At 39.1% G+C, this 22,423-nt stretch overlaps 1 protein-coding gene across 1 annotated transcript in view; it reads right to left on the minus strand.

Annotated features, from left to right (window-relative positions):
* DPY19L1 (dpy-19-like 1 (C. elegans)) overlaps positions 1-22,418 on the minus strand; it is a gene marked incomplete at its 5' end in the record, with an annotated part of 77,029 nt that extends 54,611 nt beyond the window's left edge. Inside the window, 6 exons of the mRNA XM_012720757.1 lie at positions 1,514-1,607; positions 2,290-2,410; positions 5,340-5,477; positions 6,863-6,950; positions 7,616-7,640; positions 22,385-22,418. Coding sequence (XP_012576211.1) covers positions 1,514-1,607; positions 2,290-2,410; positions 5,340-5,477; positions 6,863-6,950; positions 7,616-7,640; positions 22,385-22,418 — 500 coding nt within the window. The remainder of the gene's footprint in view (positions 1-1,513; positions 1,608-2,289; positions 2,411-5,339; positions 5,478-6,862; positions 6,951-7,615; positions 7,641-22,384) is intronic.
* Positions 22,419-22,423: the final 5 nt, after the last annotated feature.

Genomic DNA, 22,423 nt, shown 5'->3' on the forward strand with positions numbered 1-22,423 from the left:
TTGGTGGTGGGAAGCCCATGGGGATTACAAATGAGATGGAAAAAGTCACAAAATGATGTAAGAATAAACTATTATATTATTAAAAAAAAAAGTAGCATGATTTTAAATTAGAAATTCAGCATAAAGACAGATGCTACAGGTTTTTTTTTTTCTTACTTAATGTAAGTGGTGAATTTAGCCCTAAGATAGGAAGTCCTCAGCAAAAAAAAACAGATCTTTTACCTTTGCCTGGGAATGACAGGACGCAAGGTTTACTGGCCTTGCTGTCTCAGTCCTCTTTGGATTATCATATACTTTCGGTTGTTATTTCTGTCTTATTTCAAAAACAAACTTTTCAATCATCTTTTAATCATACATTTTCATTTCAAACTCTCTCATAGTAAACAGTACAAAAAACTTTCTTAAAAACTAAGTTAGAAATATTAGCATAAAAATATCATAAAGCTGCATGCAAGTATATTTTAAATTGATCCTCTAATAGTTCCTTCATTTGATAAATATTTATCTAGTAACTGTTACAGATTCAAATGAATCTGAGATTGGAACTAACCTCGCAGAGTTCTGAGGTACTCAAATGAAAATGTCACACTTCAAAACAAAGAAGATAATGAGATAATGGATTCAAGCCCACTATTCCAAACTGGAAATCATACATTTGTGCTCATACTTCTACAAAGAATCAGTAATTAGTTAAAAAGAAGAAGAAGAAGAAGAAGAAGAAGAAGAAGAAAAAGAAGAAACTTCTTAAATCCTAAAGTTAGTCTCATAGTAAAATAGTTCTACAGGTAAAAAGGTGATAAATTGTCAAAAAAAAGGGGAAGAAATATAAAAACCTTTAGAAAATTTGTCAATCTTTAAGTTTTAAGATTATTCAGCTATGAAGTAGTTAAATATTAAACAATTGCATAAAATATATTTCCATTTTAATATTAGCAAAGAGACATTAACACTATTTGACAGTTAGTAGTCTTTTCTTTTGTATTTTATATAAACAATATATATTGCTTATGTTCAAATGCCTCCAAATATTTAGGATTTATTAATTACCTCCATCATGCTTTATCTAACTTTCTATAGTTAGTTTCTGGCTACCATGGTGAAACCATCCAAATGGGCAGTAATTTTTTATCTATAAGCAGATATACTAAAAATAGTGTCACAGGCCCTCCCTGGTGGTGCAATGGATTAGGACACAGCACTGCAAGCTAGTGGCAGCTGCTTCACTGAGAGTTCTATCCCCGGCCCCTGAGGTGACCCACATGGCACAGCTGACCTCTCTTAACCTGCCTGCTGCTCCCCTTAGCAATGTCCTTCATCAACCTGCCTATTTTGCTCCCCACTCTGACTTTGGTGAGTCCTCTCACCGCCCCTGCACCTCTGGCCTGTAACCCAGTTCTGTTTACATAAATAAATAAATCTTTTTAAAAAAAGTGTCACTATAAAAATGAACTCTATGATTATTCATTATAATATACATCATTGTAAACACATATAAAAATCTTAACAGTCTTACCTTAAATATGTGCCATATATGAAGAATAATGCCATCATTAGTCCATTTAAAATAAAAATTACAGCAACATAAAAGCAAGCAGGATCTCCCAATCCTTTAAAATAAACAAAACACATAATCCAACTATAAATCAATTGATAGTGCTAGCAATTTATATTAAATGTGCTTATTTTGAAAATGATTACCAGATATATTAAATAACTAAATGACCCTACTGAAAAGATAGAGGAGAAGAGGGGAGCTGTGGTGGTTTTAAAACAGGGATACGCATTCACTGACTTCGCCTGTGGAGATACGGGTTTTACGCCCAGCTTTAGAGTGTAGCTGGGTTTGTGATGACTAATAAGAGTATACCAGAAGCCAAAGTATGTGACTTTCAAAGCTAGGTCACATAGGACACTCAGTTTCCAGTTTGGATTCAGGAGCTGCCTTTAATGGGACTGACTCCCCTAAGGACCATGCTAGACAAAAGGCCATGTTGTGTGGAAAGGGCACTCACAGGCTGACAGTCCCAGCGGCATCCAGCTCTGCAATCACCGTAGTACAGGACACAGAATCTAAATTAGTAGCAGCCAGATAATTCTAGACTTCCTAGTCTTTTGAGTCTTAGAAACAGAGGCCTCTGACATCATGGAAACAAACCAACCCTGCTATGGTCTGCCCAAATTCCTGACCTGAGAATCCATATGCATAGCGGGTATTACTTATACTGTAAGTTTGGAATAAGACTTAATGGTACAATAGATAACTAGATATTATCGCAGAAACACACTTGCCTTCACAGCTTTCAATAGGACTGAGTCCTTCACCTCTGGTAACTGTCCAACATATCTTGGTTTGAATGCCGATTAAGTCCATTATTTTGGTATAAATTCGGTACCAGCTGGCTAAAATGACCTGGTTTTGAAATGGACATACTGTAAGAAAAGGTATATCCTCAATGGTTTCATTACTAGAATATTTTTGAGCTATTTTGCTAATTATCAAATTTCCCTTTCTTGTACAGCCCAACTCGGGAACTTTTAGGCCTAGTGAATTGAGTATTACAATCCCCTCCACACACTCTTCACTAGTCAGTCTTGGATCATTTACCCAAGGATAAGAATGAAATTCAAGGAACATGTAAAATACATGTTTTCAAAAACTATTACTTTATAGTTTTCTATAAAGCTCTATTAGGCACATAAAAGAAGATTAAAAAAAAAAACAGAAAAATACTATGTCTTCATGAATAGACCTAATCTTCAAGATGTAAATTCTCCTCTTGCTAAACATAAAATCAAAAGTGTTCACACAACCAAAAGGAGACAACTGGGAGGATGTGCTTATAAAAATTAAAATTGGTTATTCATAATAAATAGTGTGGCACTGGCCCAAGAAGAGTCAGACAGAGCATAGTAAGTAGGGTCGGGCACTGGAGTATCACCCAGACCCCACTTCCGGGCCAAGATATTCATTTCCCCACCAGCTAGGAGGGCTGGTGTCTAAGCTTCTCAGTCTTCTTGTAAAACTACCCTTTGCTAAAGAGACTAAATTTACTCAAAGTCACACCCTGGGTAACCTTACTCAGCATTTGACTAGTCAGAGGGGAGGGGTGTAAAGGCCAGCAGCCCTTGTCCCAGTGTGGAAAAACTGCAAGGCCATGCCAGTTCCAGAGCTACTAGGGATGGGGTGGGGCCTTTGTTGAGGGTATCATAGCTCCACTCCTCCTCCTGCCTCACCCATCTCTCTTCAAACACTTCTACATGCAAAGTCCGACTCAAAGCTAGTTTTCCAAGACCCCAAATAAGGCAACACTTAACACAAAGTTCAAAAACAGAGGCACATATGTACAATCATGTTGAATATAATAAAGAAAGCTACCTCAAATCATGGGGAGGAGACGGACCACTCATCAAAGAGGTAACACAAAAGATCACTATGTTAGCTTCCTACCCCAAATTATACATCAAAAGAATTTCTAGATTAATTAAAAATATAGATATTGGGCCCTCCCTGGTGGCACAAAGGGTTAGGATGCAGCACTATGAAGCTATCATAGCCACTGCAGCACGAGTTCAATCTCCGACCAAGAGGTGACATACATGGCGTGGCAGATCTCTCCTCTCTTGCCCACTGCTCTCCGCATTGTATTTCAGTATGTCTGTCTGTTCTGCTCCCCACTCTGTCTCTGGTGTATCCTTTCACCCATCATACCTCTGGCCTGTACCCCAGTTCTGTACGTATAAGTAAATAGGTCTTTTAAAAAAATGTAGATATCAAAAATATACTTATATTATTTAAAAAAACCAAACATTTTTAGATATATGAATAAACAAAATCATGTATTAAAACTCTCATAGGTGTATTTCTATATAGAAAAATTTATACACCTCATAGATAAAGCTACAAGGCAAACAAAAAGCTAGGGAAAATGTTTTGTCCATCCAGCATAACTCTGACATCCTATATATAACAAAGGAGTTCTTACAAGACTTCTACAGAAATATAGACAAAGGACATGAAGAAGCAATCATTCTTTAAAGTGAGAATGCATCCTTAATATACAGCATTGAATGAAATACACACACAAAGAACAAGAAGTGAAATATATAACTCTAATTTCTGTGTCTATCAAATTAGCAAGGATGAAGTAAACAAGCACTGCTAGTGGGAATTCCACTTAGCATAGCCTCTCTGGAAAGCACTTTTGACAGTATGTGCCAAAATAAAATTTACCAAACTAAATTGTTCCACATCAACAAATTTACAGTTTAAAAAAATAAGGATTTATGTAAAGATTTAGTTTCAACGAGACTAATTGCAGCTTTGTGATGTGCAAAAGTTGAGGGAAAAAAAAAACAGAATTTTCCTAAGAGAACTAAACAAGCAATGGTATTCTGTACATTCAGCCACTAGAAATTATGTGGTAAAGAGACAGTTATATTCTTAAGGATAAAAAACACTTAGGAAAAAAAAATACATGCTTTGTGATCCCATTTTTCCTATACGATTCCATTTCTGTAAAAGTAAATGTGTATATGGTTATAGAAAGGTCACAAATCAGCAGTACCTTACTAAGGAAACACTAGACTTTGGTGACTCATTATTCATCTCTAACTCCTCCATCTCTGTCTCCTCATTAATCAATGGGCTAACTCACTGATCTGGAAGTTCAACTCCTCCTCTTACTCAATGGGAAATGACTGACAGCCTGCTCGGTGCTGGGGCTGAGCCAGGACTTGGAAAACCACAGAGACCAAGTCAGCCCTCGCCCTGCTATCAGGCACAGCTGTCTGGCAGCGTTAGCTTGCTAAGAAGGAAGAACACTGGGGAAGTGTGCTGAACAGGGGAAGATGTCATTATGGAAATCACATCTAGGCTTAGCCCGGAAATACTCAGGAATGTGTCCACTGAAGGCAGGGACGTTAAAGAAAGAGCAACAGGGTAAAATAAATTTCACTGTTTTTTTGTGTCCTAGATAAACCCACTTCCCCCCATCCCCACCCCATTCTGTTAAATGAGGAACCCCAGATAATGAAAAGAATGTTTGGCAAATGACATGTAAAAATAATGATGTCCTCCTGCGATAGTCCCTAAAAGCATACTTTAAATCTAGGAAGGTTATATACTTTCTAAACCAAATAGTCATAATAAGAGTTCTCATGGAATCTGTCAAAGTTCCTCCAAAAATAATACTTTTCCCCATATTTTTCCAAGAAAAAATATTTTCTTTTTAAAAAATAAAGTGTAATGTATTGAACTGTATCTTAAATTAGAATCAGTACTAAATGCAGATAACACTTCTTTAAAGATGTGCAAAATCACAGCTACAGAAGTAACTTACCTCAGGGTAAAGATTGAATCTTTTTAATGTGTTAATAACAAGAGGATATTCAGTCAGCTTATCATTCATAATCATCCACACTCCATTAAAAAATGAGGGTGCTTCCACAATGGTCTTGAAATAAGAGTAATAGAGTCCCTGAAAAGTCAAAGTCAAGTTATGATTTATAATTAAAAAGTGCATGTTTCCTATGCCTTTTGTTAACTTTAAAAAATTTAAAATACACTGTTCTTAAAAAATAAAGCAATAGAGCAAGTAACGGCCGCAATTCATTTCACAGATTTCTGATCATAAAAATTCTTAGTTTGCCAAAACACTACATATTTTATATGGCCTTGCCTTAACTGGAAAAAAAGAAAAAAAAAAGCTCAAAATAGCTTCAAACATAGGTTTGATTTTGGAGTCATGTAGCTATCTTAATTATAAAACAAAAAAAGAAGGGGCTCTTGGAATAACGCATGATTCCATGGAGAGGAAATGGCTTGTAGAAACAAAGTAAGGAAACTAGAATACCCATGAGGTCCATGTCAAGAGGACTGAGAGCCAGCCATAAGGGCTCTCACCCGCTACACAGAGAAGTTTTCTAAAGATTAAGATCCATCAGATCACAATGACACTCAAAAGAAGGAACTCCAATGAGCGAGCACTAAAGGATGAGGGGAACTAACTCATTTTTCTGAAAAGTGGTGAACAGAAGATTGTTCACTTTTTGTTATTTCTTTCCTTATCTTTTCTGTCTGAAGTGTACCTCAGAGAGACCAAAAAGGATAGTGGAAAGTTTATTTTTACAGAATTATAGTTAATAAGTGCATAAAAAAATAAGAGACTAGTCATCACCATTTGGCAGTCCTAAGAAAATAACCGAAGGAGGCTGTTGGAAAGAAATGAACATGACAAAGCCATTGATAAATCTGTACAGCACAGATAACAATCTTTTGACATTGTACAAGAGCAGAGCATCACTTATGAGGTATTTCTCCCAGGAGAAAAAAAAAATCAAATCTGCAGCTGATCTATCAATTTTCCAGAAATTTAGGACAATGGAATATAAAATCAACATGAATTACATGAGTAAATCTACAGAACAAATGATGTGATTCTGCAACAAATAAGTGCCAGGAAAACAAAACCACAAAAATGGGAAGGAGAATTTATTATTAAAAGACACATCAACTAAACACAATGATTAGACATTGTTTGGATCCTGACACAAACGTACAACACACATACTGTAATAATAATAAACAGCATCAGATCACCTTAAGCTCTGGTAGATAGCTGATGATGTTAAGCAACTGGTGTACACTAAATCTTTCTTTTGAGAAACAGATGAAAATATTTACAGAAGAAATGTTATGATGTCTGAGGTTTCCTTTAGAAAGAGATGGCATGTGGGAGGGAGGTGGGGAGAGGGAAAGCTGTCTATTCTCTCTACTTTGGAACAACTCTAAAAATCCCATAACAAAAAATTTCAAGTTTTCAGATTCTAAAATACTACAGTAAAATACCACACAAAAACTAACCATTTCTGTACGAAAAGCCATCTCTCTTTCCAGTGTCGAGAGGTGAGAGAAATGACGATCATTTTCAAATAGGTGTGTTATATGACTCCTGCAAACAAAAGAGCAACAAAGCAACAGTGTTGAAACTAACACACAGTAATACTTTCAAAAGAAAATTTGCAGGTAATTTTGTAATTGAACTCAAGCATAATGTATCCATATCTGTTTGTCTACCTAGTACGTCTTATGTTTCTAAAAGGTATCTTTATAAGAAAAAACATTCAAATTAGAGTTTAAAATTAGAATGAACCTAGAATAAAAATATATTAAACCAAGTACAATAAAATTATAAATTACATTATAAATGTCAGAGTTACCATTCAGAAGTATCTAATGAAATTCATCTCTCTCTCTCTATAGAGAAGATTAAAAAAATTAATCTTCCTCTCAACATGAACATTATATTAATGCTAAACGAGGTAGTCTCAAATATAGCCTCTTTAATAATGAATCTCTTTCCTTAATTAAAAAAATCACATTATTCTGACCCTGATTTATCCATTAAGCTACTTTTTCAGATATTGTGTTGAATTGTAATAATATATACATCCTTATCACACTGAAAGTATTCCTTTATATATGTGTATATGTAAATATGTACAAGCATGCATACATGCATATCTACATACATGCGCATGAACATATATACATAAACCAGTCTTGTTAAGTTATAAATAACTACATTAAATATGCATAACAGAAAAACAATCTTACCAGTGCAACACTGCTGCAAAGGCAGCTAGAAAAAACAAGAAACTGAAGTTATTAATTTGACAACAAAATATGTCCTCTTTACAGAACAGCATTACAAAGATAAGCTTGGTAAATTTTGTGATGTCTAAATGTTGGACTTTTAGGAAGTGGGGAAAATATATTGACTTGAAAGAAGCTTCAGGATTGTGCTTAAAATACCAATAAACTGGATTATAATGCATTAGGTCTATACTTATACTTTTCATTCACTGACTCATTAAACAAACATCAGAGGTTCTATTAATTGTTTAAAGATGTACAAGGAACCCTCAGATGGAGACCCCACAAATAAATCAACTGGAAGAAGAATAGAACCAATGGTAATTTAGAAAAGCAACAGGGTGGCCTCAGAGAAAAGACCTAGAGCCAGAAGAATGGGAACTATCACCTTCTCGCTCTGCTGCAGTATCTGGATGTTTATGATACCCTTTACTATTTTTAAACAAATTTAAAAGGAAACCAATAAAGATGAAAGGAAAAGATGACAGAGTGAAAGGAGAAAAGGTATGAGAAAAGGCAGGCTAGTCATAAAGTCAATTTGAGACTTCATGACTTGCTTTCTGTCCAAAGTACAAAATACATATGAAGACAACCTGAAAATACCATTCAAGTTTCTCATATCACAATACTCATCCTATTGCAGGCTTCTGATTAAATAACTCCTAAGGAATCAAACCATGATGATATTCTGAGAAACAAACAAACAAAAACAGCTCAGATCTTATTTCCTCATTCTTTAAAAAGTACTGATACTTTTCAATATCACTAAAGTTAATACTGATGGCTATAAAAAACAAAGCATTATCATTTCTAGGTAGATCTTCAACATTGCAAATATTTATCTAAGTTTGTCAAATGTTTTGAAATGGTACCTTGACTTTTAAATTTTTTACTCTTTTTTTTTTCTTATTGACAAATCAACCATTTCCTTCCTTGTCTGGTTTCTGACTTTGAAGACTTTATTTCACCATAATAAATATTGAGTTTTATTTTCTCAATAATCTAACAACAATGCTCTGAATGAATCTCTCTCTGGACACAAATGGCACCTTTATACTGAAGACTAGTGCTACACTTTCTTTGGTAATACCTTTGAGATTGCAGTTGGAATTTCATTTGTAAATTAATTTGGAAAGGATCTATATGTTTACAATTTCCATGTCCACATCCATAACATGGCATTTTACCTTTAATTATTCAACTTGTTTTTCAATTGCCCTTGATAAAAAATCCTATCAGTAGAGTTAATAAACTTATTACCTTTTATTAAGCCTTTCCTAGGAGTATCATATGTTTTGCTGCTTAAAATCCATGAAATCACTTCTTCATTATACTTCACTCATTTTTGAAGTGTATTTATTTTGTGATGTATTTATTTTGGGCTCATTTACTAAATTATTAGTTTCCATAGTTTTTTGGCTTATCATCTTCAATTCTCCATTCTAGATAATATTTAAAAGATAATTTTGTTTCTATTTTATATTTTTACCATTTCTTCTTTACAGTTGACAATAACAGTAAACTTCTAGAATTTAACACTAAAAGGAAAAGGGCATCCTGTCTTCTGCTGATTTAAACAGCAATGCATTTAAATTAGCCTTTGATCTCCACAATTCTGGAGTGATAAATGGGATTTCTAAAGATTGTCATTCCTCTATTTCCTCAGAACACTACAATTTCTCAGAAGTAGGATGAAAGGTGCAAAGTAGCTTTTTGTGGCTAACTTTAATACCTTTAACTCAGTCTCCACAGCACTAGACAGGAAAATCCCTGGAGTTCTTGGCATTCAAATGGCATTCTTTCATAGTCTCCAGGGTCAATTCACAACCTGCCCAGCGTTTTGATATCTTTGTTCACTTCAATTTAATAATAATAACTAATAAAACAGCTAACATTTGAATTCATATTATACAGCAGGCACTTTTTAAGTTACTCTACCTTGAACTAACTCAATAAAGCCTCACGATTATCCAGTAGGGTAGGTACCTATATTTCCTCAGTACAGATATGACAAACTGAGGCCAGCGAACCTCAGAGAAACCCAACAGGCAGAGAAACAGACCTTGGAGGCAGAATCTCTAGCTAAGTCCTCACCGGCAGTGCCTGGCCTGAGGCAGAGGGAGAGGGTGGAACAAAGACTTAGGTCTCCAAAGTGTCAACTCCTCCTCTTTTTGGTTTGTAATTTTAACAGTAAAAGAAAAAAGCTGCTATTACATCATCTGCTAATACAGTACATTTATAGACACTAATAAATTTCATATAAAAACTGTCCTGGTTTTAACTTACTCAAAATTGAAATACATTATTTATATATACACATATGTCATCTGAAAATGAAATGAAAGCCCCAGTGAAGCAGACACTACATGATTATAATTTAAATCCAAAGATAAAAATGAAAAAAAATTCCTGAAGGCACTCATAAAGAACTTTCCTTGCCTACAGTAGAAAAGATTATTAGTAATTTTTCTCTAGATTTATTCCAATGTTTATCAATCCTGACTATATTTTTTTGGGAGGACCAAAATTGATAATCCACTTTTTCCATTTTACACATGTGGTATTTTTCAGCATTTGAAGGCAGTGAAGTACATATAACGTTATTTTCAATATCAGGATGATGTCATTTTTTGAATTAGTGGGTCTGGAGTGTGGGGGTCCTTGGGTTCACCCTGGGAAAGGTTTCACAAGAGCTCCCCTTTCAGCAGCATGAGGTGTTTCCCAGGTGAGTCTTCCCATGAGACAAACACATTAGTTCTATTTAAAAGAGCAGATTTCTTAGGAAAGGGACAGAAAAAGCCTGCATAGATATAGATTTCTCTGTAGGAGGGGCCCACTCTCTGTGGGGTAGCCTGTTTGCTGTTGATTTTGGATAACTATGCAGAATTCAAAAGGGCCCAAAGATTCCACAATGGGCCCAATCTCCACATGAGCTCCAGATGCTCCAGCAGCAGTCTGATACCTGCTTCGGTCTTGTGCCAGTGATAAGCCACTGGCACCTAAAGATCTGATTTCAACAGCTGGGCTAATGTTAATGGGTCATGTTAATCCCCTCTACCCCCAGGTCCCTGTGAGAGTCAGGTTTTAGCCTTCTGATGCCTCCTTAAGGTTTTCTATTCCTTCCTCCTCAAGAACATATGAAAAACTTATGTCCAAAATCCCAAACATTATCTATAAGAAAAAGGTGTCCACCGAATAGTTTGCTTTGTAATCTAATTCAAAGGACTGGAATCCTGCATAGGCTGAGAATTTTTGCAAGGCTCTTCCTGTTTTTCTGGAAACACATATAACAACCACGACTGAGACTGAACTAGGGCACTGTTTCCACTTTCTGATTAAAAAATTGTGGCAGATTATATGCCACAATGATATCAATTTTCAGTCTTATGAAATCTGAACACCCTCTTCACCGAAAAGTAGTCTTCTGTTGTTCAAATCGTGTTAAAACAAAACCAAGTAAAACTCTGAAGGCAGAAACAATGTCTGACTGGACTTTAGCAGGAAGCTGAGCATAGAGCCCAGCTCAAATGTCTGCTGAATTAACATGTACAGTTTGATATAACTAAGGTAGGGAATAAAATGAACCTAAATGACATCGACACAATAAAGCAAAGTCAATATACTATGATAGATGGATAAATCCACTCGTGCATATATAATAGATTCGTTTTGCAAAAATCTTTTTTTTTTTTCTCCAGAGAGAGACCTTATTTTAGACCCCTCCTCTGCAAGCAGCCAACTGCCTCAGCCTCCAGATTTCTGGGTTTCTCTCCCCAGGGCAGGAGCAGACGTCTCCATGGAAGGAGCCAAGAGGAAGTGGCAGGGACACAGGACCAGGAACTCTTTCTGCAAGTTTAGGGGCATTTCCCAGTCTGACCAGTCTCACTTCTACTCCTGAGGTGATGCCCTCTCCCTCCCTCCAGTCGCAACTCCAGGGCCAGCCACTACCAGTGTTCTTCCCCACCTGACTGACCCAGCACTGTCAGTCCTGGGAAAGAGGGAAGATGCCCCTGCTCTTACCACTGCACCTGTCCTGTCCTGGTTGTCTGCAAGGAGGAGAGGAGAAAGAAATGGGAGAGGGAACTGTTCCCCACTGTTCTGCTCCACCAGGAATGCCCCCAACTGCATTTATTCTCCACAAGCAATGGCACCTCCAGCCCCAGCCCACCTCTCACCTTCCTTTCTTTCTCTTCCCCTTCCCAGGTTGTTTGGGTGCATGTTAGAAATGCAAACCCTCCAGTCCCATCCCAGACTCCTTGACTCCAAATCCACATTTTAACAAGACCCCTGAGATTCTGAAGAACACATCTAAGGGCAATGTCCTAACACTGACAGCACATCAGAAACCGTGACTGTCATTAAGTCTGGCATTGGGGGTTGCAAGTATTGTTAATACTAATCCAGGAGGAACCACTGAGGAGTGCATTCCTGCACCTCCATTCCCAGAGATCCTGGGTCAACAGATCACTCAAAACTTGGAAATTTGCATTTTAAACAAGCTTTATTAGGAAAAAAAAAGATGTAAATTTAAAAGCTACTCTCAAGAGAATCAAGAAAATCCTGACAGCAGAAAATAATGGTTAAAAAAGGGAAAGAATTAAAATTAAAAATCATAATCTTTTTTACTTTCCTAGTAAGTCATTTTTAATGAGTTTTCTATGACTTACACAACATGCAGCCTGAGTCTTATTTTCAGCAAATGTCAAATAGGGAATTTACCTTGGTTATCTCTATTCCTAGTACTCAATAACCTCGCACAGCTATGGCTATTACAACTAACACTTCAGTCTTCACACTCTTGAAGGTGCCTTCATGGGTATTTTCTGTTTTTATTTTGACCTCCCTGTTCCCAAACTAAAGCCTTGGTAGGTTTAAATTTGTTTAACTTTGTGAACAGGAAATATGAGTGAACTCAATATGTAGCAATATGTATGCTTTTCAAGGTGAAAAGCAGGACTGCTTTAAACTTCAGTAGGACTTAAAGAAACTACCTCTGCTGCTGAGATCTAGGATTCACAGTGGCCTATGTGATGATGACTGTAAGGTGACTTCAGTAAATCTAAATGTTCACCATATAGCGGGCATTGAGAAAAATGGCACTTTACAACAGTTAAGAAAAAAATTAAAAACTAATATAACAATAAGGCTTAATTTCTTTTTCTCAGTTGCAACATGCAGAACACATTCACCAAAAAGCAAAAAGACCCTGGAGTCCTTCCGAGGCAAATATGGCTCATTATCCCCACGCGATCCAAAGCCATATGACTAGGACCAAAACCTAGAGAAGAGTCTACTGCCATCCTTCTGACTGGAAGCTTAGTCATGAAGCACAGATCCGAAAAAGGAGGCACTGTTTTTCAGTGTTTTAAGAACAAATACCTAAATACTTATCACAATAATATCATTAAATACTTCTAAGCAAACATGATCAAACTACAAAACGTTAGTCAATCTATTGGACACAATAATAAAAGCTACACCTCCTCAACAAAGGAAACAAAGACCCACACTACACGTTGTATACTCAGACCCACCATAATGTCAGTTAACAACCATAATGTCGGTTCACAACATTAAGATTGTGGATTCTCCCTGGATTGCAAACTGCTCTTAGACATCACATCTTACTTATCCTTGAAAGGGTTAAGAAAACTTTGATACTGTTTCGCTATTTTACTCTACTTTTGGTAATATTTTATTTAAGTATATATGCAAGAACTGGAGTGTAGGCCAGAGATGTGGTGGGTGAGAGGGTTCACCAGAGACAGTGGGGAGAAGAAGAGGCAGATCTATTGAAATACACTGCTGAGGAGCAGCAGACCAGACAGGAGAAGTCACCTCCCTGCCATGTGGGTCACCTCCCTGGCTGGGGGTTGAACTCATGTGCACTGGTTGGCCACAACTTGATAGCGCCATTTCTTCAACCCTGTGCCACAGGGTTTACTCTAATTTACTCTGTTTTATACCAATAGCAACCAACCAGTCAAAAGCAACTCAGAATTTATAGATTCTGACAGGTTGACCATAAGGATATACCGATGGCAGTGACTGATTCTACAAATGAGCAAAAGCCAAATGTAGTACTCTTTCTAGAAGAGTTCTCAGGTCTTGGACTACATGAAGCCATCTTCCCACTAATGCATCTCTGACAGCTGCCACAACAGACATTATTCTACAGCTGGCTAGATGCTTCACATGCCATGAGACCTAACTTCACCCAGGAATTCAGGAATCAGGGTGGGCCGTTCACCTGACCAACTTCAGTTTCCTGACTTGTACATTCCAGGAGATAAACTTTAAGTTCTAGATGTTTATGATATATCTGGGAGATGAGAACAGAGTAAAAAATAAGGCCTTTAAAAATTATCTTTTTTTTTTTTTAAAGATTTCTTAATTTATGCATACAGAACTGGGGTACAGGCCAGAGGTGCAGGGGTGGTGAGAGGCTTCACCAGAGACAGACTGAGGGGCAGAACAGGCCGACTGACAAAGTACACTGCTGAGGGGAGCAGCGGGCTAACCAGGAGAGGTCTGCCATGCCATGTGGATCACCTCCAGAGCGGCGGGGACCGAACTCATGCTGAAGTGGCTTTAGCTTCTTAGTGCTGTGCTTTAACCTGCTGCACCACCAGAGAGGGCCTAAAAATTATCTTTTAGATGTAGTAGAAAACAGTAGCACTACTCCAGTTATATATATAACTGCTTAATGATCACTTAATGGTCACTATACAAATGAGAAGAAAAAGATTCAGAGGTGTGACATTCAAAGAGCAAGTGAATGCTGTTAAAAAATTTAAAAAAAAAGGGGGAAATGCAGTACAGAACAGTCGCACTTTAGGCAAATTTAAATTGGTATAAAAATATGAATAAAGTCACACTTTTCTCAATTATACCAATCTTCCCAAATTAAAATTGTCAAGAAAACAAGTTTTCAAAAGTAAATAGTGCACTGTTTTATAAACTGTGCCAGACATGGTTGATGCTACTATAAACTAGAAAATAAAATCACTTTCATCTTTGGTCAGTACATGAATCACACAGTACTTCAATACTTAACTGAGCAATTTGGGTGAATATGCTACCATGTTCATGATCGCTACGTAAAAAATTAAAATTACAAAATGCCACCAAGGCACCGGTGATGTGTGCAGTAAAAACACCTGATTCCAGTTACTCTGGACAAGGGCGTCAGACTTGAAGAACGAGGCCAGCCCAGGCAAACATGAAGCTATATGTACTGTTAATTCAAATGATCAGGATAAACAGATGTGTAGTAATAATGCTTAGAAAACAAAGAATAGTGTTATAACAAAAATAAAAGTTACAAGTACGTTTATATATTTTGAAAACTAATACTTCCACTTCTTAAATGAATTCCTACTCAAAGAGTCTTGAATAATGAAAAGTCACCTAAGGAGAACTGATCTTTTCTCTGAAACAAGAATGCCTTTAATGGGATTGAACTGAAGCATAACAGTCCTGACCTAGAAACAGATACAAGCTTTACTAACTTTGATAACTAATAATCATTAGAATAGATCGTTAAAGAAAACACTTTCCCCTGAAGGGTAACGTTTCAATGGTTTGGGTAAAACTCTAGTTGGCAGAAGATGAGCTAGCAAAATAAGAATTCAGGACTAAACATATAAATGAAGTCTAAAGCTACCCCACGTGCATAGATCTGCACATATACACATAGGTTCATAGTCAGCACAAAGATGTAAACAGCTCACTAACATAAACTTTAAGAAACATTAACACAATCTAATAGACTGTGTGTAAAGCAAGCATATAAGAACAATTATAATTTTAGTAATATCTAAATACAAATATGTATATAATAAAGTTGTACCTGTTTTCAGTACTGCTGCCTCTTATAGAGCAAAAATCAATCCTGAGTTACTAATATATCCTTGTATTTATACAAATTAACTGCATCAATTGGTTCCCTATTTTTAGCCTTATGAGTATCAAATTTATTAATTGTACCTTAATTAATAAACTATATTTGGGTGATTTAGGTTCTCTAGAGAATCTAAACATCCATAGAGTCAATTTTAAGTCTACTTTAGGGGGGAAAATGATTGTAAACATTGAAGGAAACTTTAAAATCCCAAACTTCCATCCTATTCACTGGCTTTCCAGGGAAAGGTGTCTTCTGGGCAGCCATGTGTGAACACACCTCAGAGCAGCGCTCAGCCGTGTCTAAGTGTCTGTCTGAAAATACTGCCACTCAAGATGGCCACTAGTCCCTGTGCCTGTTTGTTTTTCTTTTTTCTCTTAAAGATTTATTTACTTATGCATACAGGAACTGGGATACAGGCCAGAGGTCAGCTGGGGTGAGAGGATTCACCAGAGACAGAGTGGGGAGCAGAACAGGCAGATGGACTGAAAATACGCTGAGGGGAACAGCAGGTGAAACAGGAGAGAGGTCTGCTGTGCCATGCAGGTCACCTTCTGGGCCCAGGGATTGAACTCGTGCTGCAGTGGCTGCAGACTGCAGTGGCTGTAGACAGCTTCATAGTGCTGTGCTTTAACCTCTTGTGCCACCAGGGAGGGCCCCGTTTCTGTTTTTCTTGTCCCTTACACCACTCCTAATATTCTTGCCCCACTTCTTATTCTTGTATGTCTATCTATGATTCCTCTTTTCCTTATTTCTCCTGAAGAAGGAAGAAATAAGAAAGCTCACACTAAGCACTCAGTATTAGGATTTCTCAGAATTGGATCCTGGGGCTTCAGTTCTTCTCTTGCTGTGCCAATCCCAAAAAAAAAGAGCAGGAATTCTGGGGCCACAATGCCTCAGCTGGAATCCTGGGGATACTTGGGGTGATCACAGGCAAGGTCCCTAACGCATATACCTCAAACCTCCCATCTGGGAAAATGGGTATGGCAATCACCGTGCCACGGTGAGGATGACTTAGCAGTGAAATAAGTTTAAGATAAATGAACTAATCTGGATTACTTAAAACCATGTCTGGCACTATGTGTGCCCCATGCTTCTCCAAGAATTATTCTCATTTACCAAGTATGGTTTATTCTGTACCACCATCAGGTAAAGCATTTATTATCTCATTTTTAAGATGAGGCAATCAAAACTCAGAAATACAAAGGGATTCAAGCTTTAAGTGTGGAAACAGCATTCAAAGGCAAGCCTATTAAGATGCCTGTACATCTCCACACACATCACACTGCCCATTCCACTCCCAACTCAGTCAACCCTTTGCCTATATCCTCGTTCTTCTACCCAATGAAGTTACATGTGTTTCCCATTTAAGAGTGTTATGTGCAAGTTTTGTCTATCCATAACCACTGTAGAGGTGCTTATGGTTCTTGGTACAGTTGCAAAATACTCTTTACCCATAAAGAGACTTTGACAAATAGAGGATTATTACCTACAAGCACATCTGGGGCCACACTGTGAGGTCAATGTGTAGGGGGAAGTGGAAGGGAGGGAGGAGGCGCCACCTTTATGAGTTGTGTGACAGCTGGGCAAAGTGTCACTGGTCCTCTTTGAAATGGACACTGGGCGTCAAAGTCAGGCACTTCCAATACAAAAAGAAAAGCCAGAGCTCTGGGCTTATCCGACAATGAGTTTCCAGGCTCTCTCGGAAGTTAGGGAATAAAAGCAATGGTTCTAAATGTGCCAATTTTGCTTCTCAGAAGGCATCTGCCAACATCTGGAGACTCAGGTTCTCACAACTGGGGAGGTGCTATTGACATCTAACACAGAGGCCAGGGGTGGCACTAAATATTCAACAATGCATAGGACAGTTCCCCCAAAGAATTCTGCCAGCCAAGACACTGTAGGGAGAAGCCCCACCAGTAAAGAAATAGCAGAAAGCAGATGTGCAGCCAGTGACCACAGGATGCAGGCAGGTAGTGGAAATGAGTCACTGCTGCCAGATGTAAATGGAACAAAGAGTGGTCTTTAGCATCCTTTTCATATCCAGGGTACATACTTTCACTGTGTTTGTTCTGACCAAGGCATCTTAAGTTCTAGTCCCTCACCAGACAGGTTTAACTAGTATCTTCTTCGCTCCCACAAAGCACAGCACCCCTTCTATTTTTCCCTGAAACACAGTGCCCTCCCAGCTATCTTTGTCTTCCCTCTTTAGATAAGGGACATAGTATGTAGAGGAAACATGTTACTCTAAAATCACAGTTATATTGTCACAGAGCAACCCTAAGGTGAAATGGGTTAGCCTGTGTTGTTGAGTGTGACCATATAGGGGCAGTAGCTGCAGACCCACCCTAGGGAGCTCAGTCTCAGCTGCTGCCCGGGAGCAATAAACACTACTTGTTTAGCCTTTCTGCCTCCTGTCTTTCTTCTTGCAGCCAGTTATAGAAATCAGGACAAAACAGCCTGTGGGTCCTCACCTGCGGGCTAAAAAGGGGGCGTATAAGGACTCACCTGCAGGCATACAAAAAAAGGGTAGTAAAGGGTTTATTTATAAAAAGGGGAAAATAAAGAAAGGAGTAACTCAGAGAGAAATAAATTGGTGAATGCATCCTACTGGTTCTGCTGAGCTAGGACCCCAATAGCACACTGAGAGCTGGCAAAAAAAAAAAAAACAAGCCCCCCCCCCGCCAGGCCCACATGTCTGGCTATATACCAAGTTTGGCCGCTTAACTCCACCTCCACCCTCGGTCCCCAGTAATCCTCCCTTCAACGATGACACGGTGGGATTTTGGTGTTCTTGATGTCTCGGATCTCTCTGGTCTGCGGTGAGAGTAGGAACCATAAAACCTGTGTTTGTGGAGTTCCTTCAGGACGTCATCTCCCCACCAACAATATCACATGATAAATGACAACTGGCAACCCCAGTTTTGGGGAAACAAGAGATTAGGAAAACTGGACTTTGGCAAACTGGACTCTTGTGTTCTCATTTGAAAAGGGGGAGGAGGATATTTACTTAGTTCCAGGGCGGCACGTGTGTCACATGGCGACGTCAGTGCAGTGATGTTCCATAGTATGCTTCTAACGAGAGGCAGAACATCACAGAACTGCAGATGCTTTTCCTCTGCACTACCACCACCTCCCACCCCTCACCCCCCAATTCTGGTTTAATTGCTCTGGTGTGTGATTTGGTTATAAGGGTTTTTAGCATCCATGAATCTAGTACACAGCCAAAATGAGATGGAGTCCGGTGCCCCATGTTCACAGACTCTGAGGGTCACACACACACAAAGTCAGCTAGTTTAACAGGAGCTGAATCTGAACAGTTCTCCTGAAGCTGTGGGTCATATTAGATCATGAAATCAAAGTTTAATAAACACCTTTTTCAAAGGACAGACCAGGCAGTTCAAGTGTAGTAGATAAGATAGGTACAGGCTAAGTACTGGTACAAAGCACTTTTGTCTGCAGTAAGTATATGCACATATGTACCGATTAGACTCCATTGTCTTTCCAAATCTGTTCTCCTCCTTCCTCTGCCCTGTTTCTAGTTCCAGGGGAATACCACAGTGATAAAGAAAGAAACAGGAGTCATGGAGCAGGCAGTAGGGTGCAGGATATGGCTTGATGCAGGGTGCTTGCCTTTTTATTGACAGAAAAGGGTGGGTCAAACTGCACACTTGATTTTGGGCTTTAAGGAAGGTGAGTATACACCCAAGGCTCCAATCTTACTAACAAGGGGTTCTACTGATCAGTCCCTGGGGTGCAAAGCACATCAGAATTGTCCCAGGACAATCAAGCATTCTGCTCTTGTCTAACTTGACAGGAGTCTTGCACGCTACACCCACAGAGGCTGACCCCACAGGATTCATTTGGGTCCCTTGCCTCGGGATTTCCAGCTAGCTGGTCAGTGAGCAATGCCAGCGTGGGTTAAGTGTTCAGGTCATTCTTCTTGGATGATCTTGCTCCTACAGCACAGCTCTCCTGGGTTCCTCTCCTGAAAAAGTTCTTCCCTTCAGCTTTCCGTTAACAACCCCTGGCTGCTTCAATATCCTCTGTGGATTCCTTAAATCTGCTCACCCCTCTGAAAACATACCACTTATTAAGTGTGTTTCCTGCCAGGGCATGATGTGCATAAGTAGGTGGCAAACACATACACAAATGTACTGGACCACATTTTCAGAAGTGTGGGCAGGCTTACATAAACTATTCTGTTTACTGTATGGGTTGTCATTTTAAAAATTTGAGAAACATTGTCATGGTCCTTCTTACTGAGTTATTGCTTCCTCTGGCTCATACAGAGAGCTACTGCACTGAAAATTCTAAAAATAAACATCAAGAACCCTTTCTTATAACTGTTGTCAAATAAATTTATTGACTTGGACAATGGTTAACCCCACCAGAGCGGAAAGTCCCACCCTAGTAGGTAGTAAGTTCCTCTTCACAGGGCTTAATACACATGACCAGGAGAAAAACTGGACCCCTCGTCAGTTTCTAACTCTTAAAAATCTGTCATCAAATCTTTCATCAAGGCACCTCAAGTTGTAAAAATGTGTTTCTAAACCCCATGAAGCAACTTTTGTCATAACAAAGTCCATACTAAAAAATTGCAAAATATCAACTCAGCCCTCACTCATTCATGCCAGTGATTCTGCCGAGCCATCCTCAAGCTCTTCAAGCATCCATTGTCTCATGCAGATGGTTATCAATGGCAGAAATTCTCCAAACCTTGGTCTGATCATCCAACCTCCATATATGGGATGGCCAGTGTCTAAAGTGTACATGGAACAGTGCAAGAACAGCTCCTTCACTGACCGTCCATTCAGGGCCCAGAGGAGTGAGTCAAATAAATCAAGTGCCACACAATATCAAATTAATACAAATCTGTATTTAGGTACATGCATCACTAAATCCAAATATAAGCCACCAAACATAAGGAAAGAGTCACAGGAAACATAATTAGCAGAAAAGGAAATACACATATAATAGCAACAGATATTACAATACTCTTATGATTTCTTACTGCAACCTCTTTGAAGAAATGTCATTGTAGGGTCTCCCTGGTAGCCCAAGGAGTTAAGTCTCAGCACTATGAAGAAATCCACAGCCACTGCAACAGGAGTTCAATCCCCAGCCAGGCCAGGGAGGTGACTTACATGGCACAGCAGGCAGCTCCTGTCTGTACTGCTGCTCCCCTCAGCAGTGTATTTCAGATCTGCCTGTTCTCCCACTCTGTCTCTAGTGAATTCTCTCCCCCACTGCATCTCTGGCCTATATACCTCAGCTCTTGTACACATAAATCAATCTTTTTAAAAAAAGTCATTTTATATTTTACCATATAATGGTTAATGTTTTTACTAGTCATTCAAGAAATATGCAACTTCATTTTGTTACCAGATTTCAATCAGTATTAAACATTGGCTTTTGTAACAGCAACAAGACATTGTTAAAGATATCAAGTGCCTTCCCATGCATTTATTACCCAGGCCTGTTCCGGTTAGATCTACCCCAAGGAAAGTGCCCCTGGGGTAAGTAGACCAGTTGATGTTATAGGGAAGAAAAGGCTCACAAAGGAAATACCTTGAAACTTGAGCTAAACTTAACCACTGTGAACTGAATCTAGAGTCTCTGTTTCATCCATTGTACCATGCTGCCTCCCCAAGGTGAACTGATCTAACCTGCAACCAGCCAGACTTTTTGAGATCACTACTGAAAACACTGAGTTTTTCTAAGCTTTAGGCTTTAATCTTTAATCTGCAAAAGAAAACAAAGTGTACCCCAATAATAGCACCAATCTTTCTGAGCCTATTAACACACACAGGTATGACTCTGGCTTTTTACGATTAATGGCTTTCAGTGGTGGCTGTGGTCTCCAGGGAAGCCGATTTTGCCTTGTCCTATTCCTCGGCCTATTTGCACACCAAATTCTTTTTGGGTCACTAAGGGAATCTGAAAGAGTAACAAGGAATAAATTGCCAAAAGTTAAACGATTCAGTAGCCATGCCCATTCATAGCATTATACAGGAAAGGAAATGTTACAGCATTTTACAGTGACTTAGAAAAATTAGGCCTATTATCTGAACTGCTATAACGTGCCTTATCCGATGTGAATCGGGAAACAAAGGGAACCTGAAGTCGGTCTACAACCTGTGAACACTTCCACTTGGCTTTTTTTTTTTTTTTTTTTTTTTTTTTTTTTAAGCACAGCGCTACACGTTTTCCATCTGGTGCCCGGCAGCGGCGGCGAGAGACCAAAGGAGCCTCCCCGCCTAAGATTCCCCAGCTCAGACAGAAGGATTGGGCTCGGGCGCCCCCAAACACAACACATCCTGGAAAGTGAGCGGCCGAGGGGGATTCACAAAGTGTCAACGACGGCGTCCGCAGCCCAGGAAAAAGCACGCTAAAATTTAATCATAAGTTTAGCAACTTTCTGGGACAAGGAACGAGTTTCTGCTTTCAGCTCTACAGAATCACTTCCACCCTCTAAAGACAACCATCCTCCTGGGCAGGGGCCGAGATAACGGTCCGCGCCAATCAGCAGCGCCCAAGTCTCGTTAGCACAGACCTGCCAGTTCTCCGCCAGGCCGGGCAGCTGTTGATCGCGGGGCCATTTTTTTTTTTTTTTTTTAATACAGAGATCAAGAGCGAAGGAGGCAGACTGAACCAGGGGGAGGGGAGGAGGAGGAAAGGACGTCCCGGGAAAAGTCGGAGAGGGCTGCAAACTGGCAGGGACCGGCCCGCGGGGCTCCGCGGCGCGGAAGCGGGAAGGGAGGGAGAAGGGGGCCCGTGCCTCAAAGTTCCGCGTCCGGTGGCGCCCGCGCGCTGGGTCTGCTCACCTAGCAGGAGCGTGGTCCAGGTCCGGCCGCGCCCCGCGC

This window comes from Condylura cristata, unplaced genomic scaffold, assembly GCF_000260355.1.
Source record: "Condylura cristata isolate star-nosed mole 26May11 unplaced genomic scaffold, ConCri1.0 scaffold00005, whole genome shotgun sequence".
Taxonomy (NCBI): Eukaryota; Metazoa; Chordata; class Mammalia; order Eulipotyphla; family Talpidae; genus Condylura; species Condylura cristata.